At 40.6% G+C, this 17341-nt stretch overlaps 1 protein-coding gene across 1 annotated transcript in view; it reads left to right on the top strand.

Moving 5' to 3' along the window:
- LOC111566140 (thrombospondin type-1 domain-containing protein 7A) overlaps positions 1-17341 on the top strand; it is a 176240-nt gene that overhangs the window by 58719 nt on the left and 100180 nt on the right. The window contains exons 2-4 of the mRNA XM_055013863.1: positions 1265-2099; positions 8231-8479; positions 9599-9783. Coding sequence (XP_054869838.1) covers positions 1265-2099; positions 8231-8479; positions 9599-9783 — 1269 coding nt within the window. The remainder of the gene's footprint in view (positions 1-1264; positions 2100-8230; positions 8480-9598; positions 9784-17341) is intronic.

Genomic DNA, 17341 nt, shown 5'->3' with positions numbered 1-17341 from the left:
ATTGTCAGCAGTGGATTAATAAACACATTAGGATTGCTAGTGGGTATTTAAGTTCATTGTTGCATTGTTGCAAAGCAACAGTGTAGCTCACTGATGTGTTTTGACGTCTTTTTGACAACAATAGAGCTTTATGCTGCAGAGGAATAAGCACAACCAGGCTTTAGCTACACAGCAACAGATGTATTTGATAGCAGAATCGAGCCATTATTTTGGTCTTTTAATAGGATTTGTTGACAAAAAGAAACAGAGAGAATATCTTCAGCCTTATCCTTAAAGGTTAGAAAGCCAGGTATGCTTGAGTCAAGTATTGATAGTGTGTTTTCATTTTAAAACAATTGTATGGCAACCTCTTCACTTCTCCGGTCCTCCTCTCACACTGTTTGTTGAATCTCAAATGCAGTTAGTAAGTGGGGATAAGAGAAAGCTGTGCCAGAGACTTGTGTACGGTGAAATACATTTATTGATGTTTGTGGCAGTTTCTGCCAGTTGCCAATAGAGCTTGATAAATGCCACAGATAACTCACAGTCCCTGTAAATTGGCTTTCAGACACTTCCCTTTGATCACCCATAATCTCCACTGTTGCACATTGTATTTATATTACCTAATCATTCCTCCCCACCCCCATAGCACTCACACAGTTTTTACCATGCACTAAGAATCGCTGTGTCTGACCCAAGTGTAACACAAAAGCAAGGTGACATATTATTTTTATTCGATATGGCAAATTTCCTGCACTCACACATCATCTGCTGTGGCTTGCCAACAGCTTTTCAACACATTTTACATCAAGGACCATATTAGAGGAGTATGTGAATTTTCTGTGTCACCCTTGAAGATGCATTACGTGCTTTTTCCTCTATTGACAGCAGGTCAGAAAGAGGTCAGTCTTGCTTTAGTATTGTAAGATTTGAAATATTTGATGGTTCCTTATGAATTTTTGTTTAAAAAGTACATTTCATGTGGCATTATTGACCACCATAACCACAGGTGTTTGTCTTGTTTTAACTCAGTGCAATACAACCTTGCTCAATATTTGGACTTTTCAGATCTGAGAAGCATCATTCTTCCAGTTTCCAACAATTCCAACAACAACAATTAGGAAACATTAGGATGAGAGGATGTTTCACCTCTTTCTGTGCAGCATCTTGATTGCGTTTTGGATTTCCTCTCAGGTCTATTTTAGTGGGCCGCACTGTCTCTATTGAGATTTATTGTTTTACATGTTTCCTCATTGTAATTTGAGCCTGTTCATTTGTTTCCCAGGTCCATGGGGAAGATGCATGGGCAGCGACTGTGGCCCGGGGGGCAGCCAAAGCCGGGCAGTCTGGTGTGCCCATGTAGACGGCTGGACGACGCTTCACACCAACTGTGACCAGGTCCAGCGTCCCTCTAACCAGAGAAACTGTTTCCGTGTGTGTGACTGGCACAAGGACCTTTATGACTGGAAACTGGGTGCCTGGAATGAGTGTGTGCCAGTATCTGCAAGGACCTTTGGGGCTCCACGGCTGTTCACATGCAGTGGAGGCGAAGAGGGCATTCAGACGCGGGAGGTAGGCTGCATACTCAAGTCAGATGGGTCCCCAGCAGAGGATGCCATCTGTGAGTACTTTGAGCCCAAGCCTCGCCTGGAGCAGGCATGTTTGATCCCTTGCCCTCAGGATTGTGTGGTTTCCGAGTATTCGCCATGGACATCCTGCTCCAAAACGTGTGGAACAGGCCTCAGGAACAGAGTACGCAGTGTCTTGGTTCCGCCACTTTTTGGAGGTTCTATCTGTCCCAACCTAACTGAGTTCCAGTCTTGTAAGCCGGGGCCTTGCACAGGTCCGGAGGGTGTGTACAGCCTCAGGGTTGGACCGTGGAGCCCCTGCGCCCTCCCACAGGCTCGGACAACACGGCAAGTCAAACGCAGGAAAGGTAAAGGTCCAGGGCTCAGGGAGCGAGCAGGAGTCAAAGATCCAGAGACCAGGGAGCTTATCCAGAAGAAACGAACCAGGAACCGCCTCAACCGGCAAGAGAGTCCCTTCTGGGACATCCAGATGGGCTACCAGACCAGGGAGGTGATCTGCATGCACAGGAATGGGAGCGCTATGGGACGCAAGTGAGTTGCAACATTTTTATATTAGTATGACAGTAGAAATTATGCACTTCTTTCTTTTTTGTTTTGCCTTAGTGCTCTTATATACCACTTCAGCTTCCATTCTTAGGCAGTGCTTAAGGACATTATCTCTTCTCTTACAGGTCTTTAGTAGCAGTATTGTAATCTGTGTCTATTTTCTGTATGTTTCCCTCTATGATCGCATATTTATATGCATTCATTTGTTGTGAGTACATCAGCTGCTCCATGTGTTTCTGTGTAGCTTTGATCTTTAGGTGTACTGCTCCTTAAGACAGTGGATTTCTAACCACTGAGCATGATGCCAAATTTGTCCTCCTGAGTTTTTTTTCCTCTTCCTGTCAAGAGGTGACACGCAGGGGAGGATGTTTATCAGCTGCGTCTTTGTCACTGCCGTGCTGTCAGAGCAATGAGGCACTGCTGTCAGTACAGTGTATTTGATGTCAACTTCCGAGGATGGAAGTGGCAAAGGAAAAACTCCTTTTATGGCTTGAGATCAGTCTTAGCCATGGCTTTGTGTTGTGCTCTTCAAAATAAGGCACTATTCGATGTTTTGCTCTGTGGTTTTGAATGAATGAATGTCTAATCATATACTGCGTGAAAAAGTGAGCAAATGAAACGTCACTCAAAACGTTACCCAAAAGATGTTTTTCTTGCAAAGCTATGAAGTCATGGATAATGTGGACAAGGTTAGTTTTCTGCATTTTAAGGTTAAAGTAAACTGTACAGTTTGCAAAAAAAATTAAGAATGTCTGCATGGCTGCACAACACTAAAAATAAGTGAAACGTGGGATTATCATGTGTGATTCAAGAGTCAAGTTAATAAGGCTAAGCGGTAAATAAAGAAATTGGCCAGATAGAGTCCCATTCCATCTCTGCATAAAGGATAAAACAGGTTGGTAATTTTGAGCTGTATCAAAATACCAAATTTTAACCTGCATCAAACAAATCATTACTTGAATAGGTCAGTGAATTACACCTTCAGGGGATACTGTTAACCAGAATACATGCTGTAAGTATATGAGTGCTTCCTTTTATAGCGGTAAACCCAAGTGGGATCTAACCTTTTGCACTGGCGTTATTATTGCTGTCAGCCACAAAGTCACACTGTCTGACTGAAAATAAGATACATGAAATGGCTCTCAGTTCCCACTCACTCACTCACTCACTCACTCACTCACTCACTCACTCACTCACTCACTCACTCACTCACTCACTCACTCACTCACTCACTCACTCACTCACTCACTCACTCACTCACTCAGTAGATGTCAATGCAGTGCTGATGTCAAAAGTGTCGTAGCTCCATTGGCTGAGCAGGTGACCTAAAAGCAGGGGCTTTAGTCCCCAACGTAGCGGTCATGGGTTCGAATCCAGCCCATGGCCCATTTACTACATGTCTTTCCTCCACTCTTCTACACACATTTCCTGTCTCTGTCTCCATTGTCCTATACATATTAAAGGCAACAACAAAAAAAAAAGTTCCTCCCACAGAGTTTCTCAACAACAGATAACAGGTAACTAAACATTGGAGATTGCCACCACCTTAAGTACTGCCGTAGGACTTACTCTAATTTACATGTAACTCAAAAAAGTGGATCAGTGCAATCCTATTTAGGATCTCTACACTTGAGTATGTCTATTGAACGAGGATTATTTGGGCACTGAAATACATAAATTCATTTTTTAAAAAATGAGGACTTGATGTTTTGACAATGTGGAGTTTGGACAAAATGCACAAAGACAATAATGCACCATGATGAGAAACTGTGAAATGAGGCTGAAATGACTCCCTTCTGCAATGTGATGTGATGACTCATCAAAACATAAAGAGTTTGACAGTGCGCTTGTTAAAAAGCCCATTTGTAATTCTGAATTTCTGCTTTTATGGTCATTTAAACATGTAAAATTAGGTGCTAACATGTAAAACAATCATTTCCAACAATTCTTAAGCATAACTTTAGTGAAAAATTCAGCCTCTTTAAATCTGGTTTCTATCACCTTCAATATAGTCACCTTGGGCAGTGAATACACTGCTCCCAGCCCTCCAGCCACACTTTAAACACTTATTGGTAACATAGTGCTTCAAACATCTTCTGCTACACACACTGGATCTCCTCCACCATGTGAAAATAGCAACCCCTAAGCTTGAATTTCATTTTGGAAGAGAGGAAAAAATTGCACGGGAACAAAATTATTGAGCAGGGCAGATGACGAGTGACAATTGTGTTTGTGCAACCAAAAACGTGCTCATTTTCAGTGCACTGGGAGTGGGTGTGTCGTCATGATGCAGGACCCAATTGTTATTGCAGAATTCAGGTCATTTATGCCAAATGCTCTCCCCTGTTTACAAGAGAATTTGTGTTTGACATTGATGGTTTAATCCTGGGAGATAAATTTAGTGGATGTGGAAGAAAACGATGAGCATACTGTTGGTTTGCTCCCAACTTGTGTCTTCTTCTGTCTTGGAGACTGTTGGGCCCCACCTCTGCTCTCGACATGAAGGTTGGGTCACGTTGACGGAGATCCTTGAAAACTCTTACACGCTGCTGCTTGTGCATTTCCATGGTGAAATCACAAAAGTGCATGACATGATGTGGATTCCTCACTAAATAGTTGCGATGATTCCGATTATGGATCAGGAATATACTGAACCTTTTGGACTATTAGAATATATCCTCTGGTAAAATTTTAAATTCAGAGTTCACAAAAATGTTACAAGTCCATAGATGTCTGCTTTTTAGACAGTTTAACTAATTAAAGCTGTAGATCACAGCGATGAAACTGGTGAAACATCAAGTAGTTATCAACAATTCTTTACGCATGCACTGATGTTTTGCCTAATAAACCTCTGATGACTTTATTACATAACTGTAAGTTAATCAGCTATTCTTCTAAAGAGCTGTGTCTGTGGATCTATCATCTTGTTCTCTGTTCCTCGACTGACTGTAACTTGAAATGCCATTGCTGTTCCCTAGAAACTTGAATTTGGGGCTTTCATAAGGTCTCTGATCTCCTAGAAAGAATCAGTGACAGTGTCAGTCGAGCATGCCTCCATTCATGTCACATTTCTGTCACACGCCACTTGTACTCTAAGATTTGATCAATTATGTACTAAATCTATTCATTAATGCTTTGTTTGCGCCGAGCTCTCAGCAGTGACTGGGATCAAATATTTCAAAGGAACCGTGAAAACAACTCACATGCCCTTAGGAGCATAAATATTAATCCTTGACTTGTTTATTTCTTGTTCTAAAATATTCATAGTTGTTTTTGCCACTTTCAGAAAAGTGGAACAAACTTCCCAGTGAAGCAGAAAGCCAGTCATATCCTAGCCAGCCGCTCTCCGAACATCTTGCTCACTTCATTTCTAATTTTGTTTGATGAACATCTGTCAGTGGGCTGCTCCTTTCTCCGCAGTCCTCACCTCGTCCCAAACAGGCCACTTTCTTATAACTCAGACTTCTGCATCTGTTTTGTTCACCAGGTTTGCATCCTAAAATTTTTCCTGTGCCAGTGTTGGGATGTATCACATTACATCATTGCATTTCATGCTTAGATTCACACATAGTGAACTCATTTTGTGTCTTATCTTTTTTGGCACTATTTCCTCTCTAAGGCTCTAAAGTTGTAAAAAGGATTCATTAATCACTTGACCCACATAGAATCATGTTTTTAGACCATTTCAGAGGCGTACTGTTTTGATGAATGCAGTTCAAGTAATGAGTACACAAGTGCTGCAATATTGAGACTTTCTGACTGCCTGTATCTTGTCGGGAAGCCACAGAGTCCATTGTTGCGAGTAACTGTAAAACCTACAGGCTTAAAAATGAGCTTTTTTCAGACATCATCTTACTTATTTAAATAGAGAATGATTGTGTCCCCATTCTGTCTGAATGACTGAGATGAAGAAATAATGACTTCTCTTTGCAACTTTAAAATCTGCACAAAAAATGCTCGGGCATGCACACAACAAACGGCGAAGACTCAAAGGATCCGCTTGCAGAGAAAATGGGTCATTGGCTGCATTAGGGGCTTTTTAAAACACAAGAAGTTCCATCTGAGACAGGAAATCGAGCCATCACCCTCAGTGCATCACATTCGCTGTTTAAATTCCTTATTGTTTTCCTCCGGAGCAAAATGAGCCGGCATACCAAGTGTGTTTGGCAGAAAAGCAAAACTAAGATTTTTGACAGTGTCATTTCAGTACCACTTCAAAGACTGCAGAGGTGTTTTAATCTGCAAAGACACTGGAGTTAGAAGAAGAAGAATAAAACACAGCTCATACTCAGCTCATACATTTCCTGATTTATACCCAAAGTCTGACTTGCTGGAGGTGAAGTGTGGTGGCAACGTCTAAATGAGAGGTTTCTAAATGAAGCAGAGCTGTAATTAGCACTAATAGCTCGTCAGCTGCATTGCCTCAAGGGGAGAGACATCCAGACTGAGTAGCAGAAAGCAGTCGGCTTTAGTTAGAACAAATTTCTAATGATCTGGAAGGGACCCATAGAGGACGGGTTATTCATTACATCTAAATGCTGTTTAGATGATCAAAAGATGCATGTGAATGACGGATCAGAGGTTGTTTTCATTGTCTTAGCACTTAAAACTTATTGACACACACACACACACACACACACACACCATGCCAAGCCACTTCCTCTTTTACTCTTAATGTGAAATTGATTATGCAGTTTGTATGTAAATGAGAGCAACTAATGACAGTGTGACATCAGTGAAGGGCAGGCAGTTCAAAGCTTTGCACGTCATACATAGTGTCATATCTGTTGCTCTGTTGATGCAAAAACCTTAAAACCGTAAGACATCTTGGCACATTGACAGTAAAATGGCAGTCAGAGGGAACTGAAGGTTTTGACTTCACTGTAGTGAGGCATTACCAAGTTTCTAAGTGCATCACTCTTGAAGAAGTGCAGTAGTGAAATGATTATGCATCAGTCAGTCTATCTAAAGCAGTTGCTTTAGTTTTGTTTTATTTTATTGAAATTATTAAAATTATCTTAAATTTATCGGCCACAACATTAAAACCACCAACAGGTAAAGTTAGTAACATCGATCATCTCATTACAATGCAATGTTTTGCTCGTAAATCCTTCGGTGTTGGCATTCATGCGGGTGTTACTACCACTCATCTAAAAACTGTTGCAGACTAAACACCCAATTCCATGCCACCTGCAGCCTATCCCAGCAGGACAATGCACCTTGCCACACTGTAAAAAGTGCTCCAAAACAGTCTGAGGAACACAACAAAGAGCCCGATACCAATATGATAAAGCATCTGCAGAATTCACCAGAACAAGCACGATCCACAGAGGACCCGACAGATCTGTAGCCAATGTCCTGCTGCCAGACACAACAGCACACTACCAGAGGTTCCATGTCCATGCCCCTATTTTAGCGGCAGGGGGGAACTAACACAGTATTTGGCAGGTGGTTTTACTGCTGTGGCTGATTGGTGTATTTGCTAAATATGGCACTGCAGCCAGCAGCTAATTAGCTTAGCAAAGCATAAAGAGACAGCTAGTCCCTGGCTTTGTTTAAAGAGATAATATTCTGCCTACCGACACCTTCAATGCCCACTATTCAACATATTGTATCTTGTTTGTTTCATCTGCAAAAATAACATGTGAAAGTGGGACGTTGTGTTTTTTATTGGGGGTTATGGGCTGGACTGAATCTAGGTCTCAAAATAAGGCATATTCCTCTCTAGTAGTCTTGATGGAGTTCCAAGTTGGTCTGAAAAGTCAACAGACTTCAAGTTGAAATTGCATTTTTGAAACAATACAATCAATAAAGACTTCAATGTAAAATATATGGCATGCAGTATGTTTGACCCAGGGTTTAAACTGGTGTGTCAATGGTTTTACTAATTCCTTCTTGATAGTCTTGCTTTTGATAGTATTGCATGTATTGCATTATTATGACTGTAAACAGTCATAATAAAAGTCAGAATACTAATTAGATATTTTCCTAAAAAATATATGTTTTCTTTCTAAAAAATTTTACATGGAATGACATTATCTTTTATCCGATTATGGATAACCTTTATATTACTCTTTCATTTCCTTCTGACACTTTATCTTTTTATCCTTTCCCAGCCTGTGCACACTGAGGGATCTACCACTCACTGTCCAGTCCTGCGTCCTTCCCAAAGACTGCCAGATTACCGACTGGGTCGATTGGAGTCCCTGCTCCAAAACCTGCTTGGACCCTGAGTCACCCAGAGGAAATCGCACTCGGAGCAGACAGGTTCTCCAGTTCCCTGTGGGTGAGGGGGCGGAGTGCCCACCGCTGGAGGAGTCGGAGTCTTGTGAACCTCAGGGTGATGGCGTGCCGCCCTGCGCCACGTGAGTTCCTTCTGGTGGTGGAGAGGGAGGCAGGGAGCACAGCAGGGAGTGAGCAGGGGTTTTTGAATTTGACTGTAAGTGTAGATGTGGGTTTCATAGCTTAGCACAGTGTTTCACAAGGATACAATTGCATGTTGTGTGGTGATAATACCCTTGTCCTTGATTACTGCATTGTAAAGAACCTGCTATGAAACTCTGCAGGGAGTCATTCTGTATTTCAATAAAGCTCAGGAACAAATATAGTGAAGTCAAAGTGTTTGGTGTTCAGCCCGGCTGAGGCTACACATGCTTCCTTTTGACTTCTCTTTCCACATATCACCAAACTAATTTGCTCTTCTGGGTTGGCCCATGGATCGTGCAAGTGTGTGTTTGCACTTGTGAGAGATCTACCATATGGAGATAGATTAGTATAAGTGCTTGGGGCAGTGCCAGACACAAAGTAAAGACAAATAGAGGGAGACTGTAAGGATATTTTGAATCCCAGAAATGCACACACAAAGATAGAAATGCAGATTTGTGGATGGCTCAGTTTCAACTTCAATAACATCTTTACACATCTGTCACTGGGGCATAAGAACACTTGCTCCTAAAATCATCCTTGGTAATGTTTGACTTTCTGTCAGACTTGTCACATGTTGCCCATGGTACATTGATTCATCATTTCTGCATGTAGAAATTGTCTGACAAAATATGAACGTAAAATGAAGAAATTATAGTCTAAAATTGAAAGACCACACTCTTGATAAGATGTGTTTGAATAGCTCCATATCTAGTAATTTTATTTTACATCACTATTAATTGTGGTAAATAATGGGATATGTAAACTGTGTCCTCCAGACTGTGACAATGATTCAAACAGAGTTATAAGCAAAAATTGTGTGCCACTGGTGACTCTGAAAACCTAATATATGCTCAAACACAATTGTTCTTCTTTTGGGTAAAGAAATAGTTTAGCCAGTAGTTCACCATCCTGTAATTGCATATTGTGCATCAGTAAGGTAGAAAGTGTAGACTAAGTTTATTGTAATTATACAAAAACACTTTATTTGCTGAAGTTAAGTTACTCCCACACATGCCTCTGTAACTCTTGTCCATGCTTCTTTGCTGTCTGCTTTTTAGTTACACATGGAGAACCACAGAGTGGAGCGACTGCCGGGTTGACTTGTTGCTAAGCCAACAAGACCGTCGACGTTATAACCTAACGGGGCTTTGTGGAGGAGGCCTGCAGACACGGGAAGTTTATTGTGTCCAGGCCAATGCTGAGCTTCTAAAATACCTCAATGATCTTCGAGAAAAAGAAAAAGGTAAAGTCAACAATATATGCGACTGTTCTCTTTGTCTGAATTTAGTCACATCTTACATTGGAACATTATGCTGTTAAAACTTTGGACATAATTTTACCCACATGCTGCAGGCTTTGGACTGTCAAAAACAGATCTGATATGACGGCTGTCCCTTTGAGCATAAACCCACTGCAAACTTGTTCAGTTCACCAATCGGATATCTGGATTGGTATCAGCGCCAGCACTGATCGTATTATTATATAGATCAGGTGCTAGCCACGACATGACTGATTAGCTGTAAAGCTAGAGTATGCACAGTGCTCCAGGAGCAATTTTTGTTCTGTTTACTGGAAGTCGCTTCGCATCCTGACAGCAATCAATAAATCAAGTGCTCTGATAATACAAAAACTAAAAAAAAACCCAAAACTGTAAAAAGCTGATCCAGTTGTTGGCTTTGGTCCACAATAAATAGTCAAGAATGGCCTACCTGCCTTTCTTGACTATGTGTGCCGCCTACCTGTGCACTGTCTGTGCACTGTGTGGCCGTCACTGCACACATTCCTCAAGCAGCCACATGTTTCAGTGACAATTAAACCTGCAAAACTTTGCACTGCTACACAAAGCAAGAAAAAAAGCCAAAAATAATTTGAATAACTGTATTTATGTAGCACTTTTAAAAACAATGGTTTATAAAGTGCTTTGACAGACAAAACAAAAGCAGGATACTCAGAAGGCAATGTAACAACAATTAAGATAAAGGTAAAACAAATGCACAAAGCAATATGTCAGAATTAATAAATAGAATAAAAAAATTAAGCAACAAAAAACTGAAAAGCAATAAAAGATTACATCACATAAAAACAAGTCTGTAAAAATGGGTTCCAAAGCTGAGAGGGCCTGATGGTAAAAGCACAGTTAATGTTAGATTTAAGGCTCGCCTTTAGAACAGCCAGACAGGACTCATCTGAGGATATAAGGCTATGAGCTGGTTCATATTGCATCAGCATTTCTGTTATGCAGCTTTACAAGGTGATACGTTGTACAGATTTGCACAAGTTGTGAATCACAACCTTTACTCTAGTGGCTCTATGTCTCAAAATTTTCATGGCGTAAAATCATTTAGACTAAACATGTTAGAAATGGCACATTCGCCTACATCTGCTTGGCAGATTTTCCAGATGTCTTTATTTCGGCGTCTTGTTTTTGTGCACTGCTCCTCCTCTGTGATTATTGTATGAGTAATTTGTTAAAGCAGTCACGTATAAGTTGTTTTAATCTCAGAGGCCATGTTTCTTCTCTACTGTAACCAAAGTCAAAGTGTATATTGCAGCATCGCACAGCTCAGCCTGAAACAAATCAGCTAAATTCTCAAGTGTAACTCAAGTAAATTTGATCAAGCACCGTGGCGTGACACTTTTACATCCCTCAATCCCCCACACAGTGTAGGACTGCAGGTCCTTGGTGGATTGTAGCAGATAATTGCATAGATGTATGTAATCGACATAAGCCTGCATGTTGACTCAGTTCATGTCCAAATGTACAATGACAAACAATATTTCCTTTGCAATGATAAACACTTTTTTTTTTTTAAATAATGTGTCTACAAATATACAGACTTTTACCTGCCGCCTTTTTTCCCCATTGAAACCAAATCACAAACCACTTAGAGCAGGGATTTGTCTGCTCCTGTGTCCTGTTGTTACTTGTCAGTTGTCACAGTGCAAAGGCCTTTGCACTTGTCAAGCCAGCTTAGAGTCAGTGCTGCCCTCTTAAAGATGGTGTTAAAGACATTAGTTGAGACAAAGCTTATGGAGGCCGAACATGTTGATCGCGTGAGAGACTCACAAAGTCTGAGAGGAGGTGAGAAACCTCGGTGCAACTTCTGTCCTTTGGGGATAGATCTTCCTCTCACGCAACCAGGGGGAGAAAGTTAGCAAGTCTGGAAACATGTTCAAAGAGAACTTTGTGTTAAAATTAGAATGACATGCATTTTCCAAGTGTTTATACTGATTTCTCTCTATTATGATAAACATTTCCATCTAAAATGTCATTTGGTTTTAAGTTTGTTAATTAGTCTGACATTCTGTTCATGTCAGGAATGGTACTTTTTCCAGAAAACCCTGTTTGACACGATTTTCAACACAGACGTTCAGATAGCAGTTGCAAAAGCTACTATCATAAATAAATATGCTATGTCAGGAGTTTAGGACTTTTTTCTGATGACTGCTGCCTATATAGCTGCATCTGTGCTATTGGCGATTTTAGGACGTTTTTCATGTCACAATTTTAGCGCAAAAAGGAGATGTCTTAATTTCTAATTCTACTTTCAAAACTCAAATTCAGTTCAATTAATTTGTATTCATATAGCACTACATAAATCATCTCAGGGCACTTTGCATAGCAAGGTCAAAACCATCCAATGTTATATTATAGAGAGAGACCCAACAAATCCATGAATTCCCTTGAGCAAGCACTTTGGTTACAGTAGGTCATAAAAACTCCCATGTAAAACGAAGAAACTTCCACCAGAATCAGACTCAGAATCAGACTCAGGAAGGACAGGCGTCTGCCTCGACTGGTCTCAGGAAGCCTTAACAAGGATAATAGAGAAAAGCAGACTCTGTCTTGCTCGATTGTTTTTCCAACCAAATAAAAGGATGTCACTGCCCACAACACCAGACCTACTCTGCAATAAACTAAAGCAGGTTGTACCACACAAGCTAACGTATGCATGTAGTGTAAGTTGTTACAGAAATGGTGTGAAGTTAGCTTAATTGGTTAGTTAGCAGAATGAATATTGCTATGACATTTTTTTAGAGTAATAGCTACATTCATTTTGAGCATTGTAAGGTAAGTTTAATAAATTTATGGCCCCATTAGATAATCTGAATAGAAGATGCTAAAAATGTTTCCAAGCAACCAATTTAAATATCATTTTAGTTTTTACTTTGCAAAACATGGTTAGTTTATTTGCAGCCTGTTAAAACTAGAGATGCATTTTACTCACAAATTTACACAAATTTTTCATGAGTGAGTCTGATATCGGGCTAAAATTATCTTACTCTCTGTTGAGAGTGGTGTTGCCATGGAGGGCTGCACAGAAATGTGCAGGAGTCGTGTGTGTGTGTGAGAGTTTACCCGAGCACACGCACAAAGTTCTTATCTTCTTGGCGCAGGATTTCTTCCCCCTCCATAGGGGGGTAATCTCACAGCATACCACTGAGACAGAGAAGCAGACAGTGGCTCAGTGAAGTTTGCTGCAACTAGCGCTCTCTTCCTCCCCTGTCTCATGCATAAATATCACTATGCAAAAGGGCGGAAGACACCCTTAGGCCAGGATCTAAAACCAGCTTACCACCTCCTAAATCTTAACCTTAATCTTTATGGAGGAGTAGCTTCGATCTGACCCCAGATCAGTATCACAGAGCAAGTAATGACATCCAGTATTTCCTGCGCTGAGGCTGTTTAAGTTTGGTTTTGGGTTTGCAGGAGCATATGGATCCCTAAAGCACTCTTTCCTGCCTTGTGAGAATTGATATTTGGGTCATCTTTTCTGATTTTCGACAAGCAGACTGACTTAAAACTCCTCTGTCTGATGAGCTTTATTCATATTGTATATGCAGGTTAGAACAATGTCTTTCGAACTCAGGTGGGACCTGAAAATGTGACTGACTGCAGTGACAGAAGATATAGAAGTAATTCTGCATTTTAAAAAATATGCTCATTTGCTTTCTCTGAAAAATGAGAAGAGAAAATTGATATCAATCCCATGTCTATGAGTTAAAGACCTGCATTGTACATTTAGCCTAGCTAAGCATAAACTCTAATAACAAAGAGAAACTGCTGTCCTGGCTCTCTCTGAAGCTAAAGAAAAAAGCCAACAAACATCTTTTAAGCTGTCTTATTTACATGGTGTCTGTGTGTGTGTGTGTGTGTGTGTGTGTCTGTGTCTGTGTGTGTGTGTGTGTGTGTATTTTATTTATTTATATTTTTACATCTGTACTTAAAGAGAATTGTCAAAACATTTTTTTTTTTGTTTTTGGAGGAAATTATTTAATAAAACAATGTATTTTTCCTTTTTGTGAGGAGTCAGAAGTGATCAAAATGAATCCCAAGGAGGAACAACACCCATTTTTTGCTGCAATAATTTCTCATGAAAATTCTAATTTGTCGCTTCAAGTATAGGAAGGAGAAAGCTGCTGGAACTGTTTCTTGACGAACAGCAGCACCTCTCTGCTGCATCTCCAGGTATAGCGCAGGTTGCAGTCAGCAACTTGCAGCAATCATATCAAAAGGCAGGTTTGGGTTTTGGTCTATATACAGGCAGCGTAGCATCAAAACTTGGCAACCCTGCTGTGACAAGTGACAACAAGACTCTGGGAAGCTCCATCCGACTGTGGTTCACCAAGACATCGTTGTAGCTCATAACCCCCCAAAAGTACAAATTGTTGTTTTGTCATTTAAATTTTTTGCCCAGCTTAAACAAACATCTTTATATGTCAGCTTTAGAGGTGTTGGGAGGCATATTTTGGACATTGGGCTAATTGCTTTTCCTGCCTACAGTGTTTAAGCTAATTCCAGCCTCAGATTGCAGGAATTTCAAAATCCGAAGAGAAATTTAAATCAGGTTTCATCACACACATAAGATAAGACTGTTGTGCCAGAGGGAGCAATCAGGTAGCAGAGTGCAGCCACACATGATCTCATAAAGGAGCAAATGTAAACAAAATGAAGACTGTAGTGCAACAGTTTGCTGGAACGATACTGTGTAGTGAGAAAAACACTAAAAACACTGAAGAAAACAGAAAGCGAAACAAGTCTGGATGAAAAATAGTTGGGCAGTCAAGATGTGTTGTTTATTCTTCAGCGAGAACCGAAGGTGACATTTTGACTATCAGTTTTATTATCCGTAACTAACGTTGGCCTCAAGGGCTAGAATGTGAGAATGTTTAGCGATGCTTGGCAGCAGCATCCACTGCTCTAGGAGCTAGCGTGAAAATCATAGCCGTCCAGAGATTCAATCCTAAATGTCAAACGCCCATCCATTTTCTTCTGCTTACCTGGGGTCAGGTAGCAGTGCCAGCAGGCTAAGCAGGTCCTTACGAATGTCCCTGTCCCCAGCAACATTCTCCAGTTCCTCCTGGAGGATCTCGAGGTGTTCCCAGGCCATATGAGATATGTAACCCCTCCAGCGGGTTCTGGGTCTACCTCAGGTTCTCCTTCTAGCTGGCTGGAAAACCTCTGGCCAGGAGGCATCGTAATCAGATGTCTGAATCACCTCAGCTGGCTCCCAGCAACTCTGCTCTGAGATCCCTCCCATGTTTGAATTCCTCACCCTATCTTAAAGCCTACAAACATGTTTGCTATTATCACGGCAGCCCTGAAGATTTTGCAACTCATTCCAAAGTTTGAAGTCTTGATTTGTAAATCCCTCACATTACAAAATAATCTGGGCTGAACATCACTTTAGACCAAGGTTCCACATCAGATTTTTTTTCCCAGAGTGTCTGCCAGTAGCTTGAGCATGACATGACTGAACATGACTTTACTTTTGTACTTAACACAGAGATGACACTTAAATCATTAAAGGATATTTTACTAAATATTGAACCAGTCTTTTAAATGCTTTGGAATCCTACAACTACAATACATAAACAGGGCCAATGCTCATATTTAGCTTTATTAACTAGCTGCCATGAATACAAAGAAATTAAATTATGGCAAACAGCCATGATAAGTCTGCTGCTCTTAAGTTAAAAAAGACTGTAATTAGATTTCTTTTTTTCTTTCTTCTTATCCTGCAGCACAGACATAACAAACCTGGTATGGTTACCAAAAGTCCATGTGGCTTTTGTTCATTAGCTATGGGTCTAATTTGACCATGTCAAAACAAATGAAGCACAAACAACAATTATTTCCCACGACTGCTCAAACCAAAGAAGACAGATTTGATCTACATTTAATTGTAAACAAGTCTGGGTTGTGATGTGCGGCTCTGTGGCCTCTCCTGCTGTTGCATTAGTCTCTGCTTGTTTCTGCTCAGTCATTGTGTTTGTGTGATAGTGCCTCCCTGTCCCCAGTGTGTGTGTAGCTAATAGCGCTATCTCCCCTGTAATTGCAGCAGGTCAGACCCAAAGACAGCAGAAGCCTAGTGTCCCCCCTCTCCTCTCCATCACCTTCCAGATTACAGGTAGGTGTTTTTAGTCACGCTGATAACGAAGCCTGAGCCTCTCCCCTGATTTATGCCTCCCACGTCTTTTTTTCCCCCTTTCCTTCTTCTCCACTCTCTTTTATTATTTCTCTCCTCTTGCTGGCTTCTTACACTGTACTCTCCTCTTCTATCCTTGTCTCCTCTGCTCTTCCTCTAACATTGTATCCGCTCCTCTTTTAACCTCTATCCTTGTTCCCTTTTTTCTTCTACATTTATCTGTCTTCTTTCTTTGTTTCTCCTCTCCTGTCCTCCATTATCCTCATTTCTTCACTTTTCCACTTATTGCATTTTTTCCTCTTCAAACCACTATCTATGTTCCCTCTGTTCTCCTCCATTCTGCTCCTCTCCCTCTGTCCTTTTTTTCTCTTCTGGTCCTCTATCGTTGTCCCTTCTTCTTTCATTATTTCCTCTGCTCATCATATCTGCTCTCCTTTCCTCTCCATCTTTCCTCTTCTGTACTCTTGTTTCTTCTCCTCTTTATCTTCCCATTTTTCTTCCCCTCTCTTTGCTCTTTCCTCCTTCTCTCTGTTGTGTACTTGTTTCCTCTTCTTATTCCTCCCCTACTCCTCCTCTTTTTTCATTTCCTCTCCCTTTACCTTATTTTGTTTTCTATTACTTGTCCCATCTCACCTTTCCTCTTCTTGTTTCCATTCTCCTCCTTTTTACCTTTTCTTCATCCATTCACTTCTCCTTTCATCTTTCCTTCTTTTCCTTTCCTCTTCTCTACCTCTTAAATTTCCATCTCTCATTCTGTCCTTGTTTCCTAACTCCTCTTTTTTCCTCCTTTTTTGTTCTATTTGCTCTCCTGTCCCCTCTTCCTTCCTGTCTTCCTTTCTCCTTTAATCTTTTCTTTTAAACATAACATGGTTCACAAAGAAAATTAATCTCAGAAATAATTCAGATAATTGATTTTATCATTATATTAAAATGTCTTTCCCCTGTTACTGTGGTACTTTGGTTTTTGAAATATAGTTAAATGTGTACAACATACAAATTTCAACAAAGATACAAGCTCAGACTGGTGCTTTTTACCTGGAGTGCTCAGTGTTTTGCCAAATCCAGTAAAGGGACGAGGAGTATTACAGCGAAATTCCTTATAAAAAGAGCCGGGCAGAAGAGTTAAAGCTTAGGCTGGAGGAAAAACTTTGTTACCCCTCAAACAGAATATGGATAGTGAGACACAAGACGTCCTCCACCGCTGCAGACAGTAAGCTACACTCGTATGGGGGATTTTTTTCCTCTGTTGTCAGTTCTGCACAATAGGAAAATGAACTCACTGGAGAGTGCACTATAAAATGGACTAACAGAGAAGCAGGATATAGAGATTTTTTTTCTCTTCATCATAGAGACACCGATACTCTGTTGGTC

The sequence above is a fragment of the Amphiprion ocellaris genome, chromosome 9 (genome assembly GCF_022539595.1).
Source record: "Amphiprion ocellaris isolate individual 3 ecotype Okinawa chromosome 9, ASM2253959v1, whole genome shotgun sequence".
NCBI lineage: Eukaryota > Metazoa > Chordata > Actinopteri > Pomacentridae > Amphiprion > Amphiprion ocellaris.
This window is presented reverse-complemented; position numbering and strand designations above follow the sequence as displayed.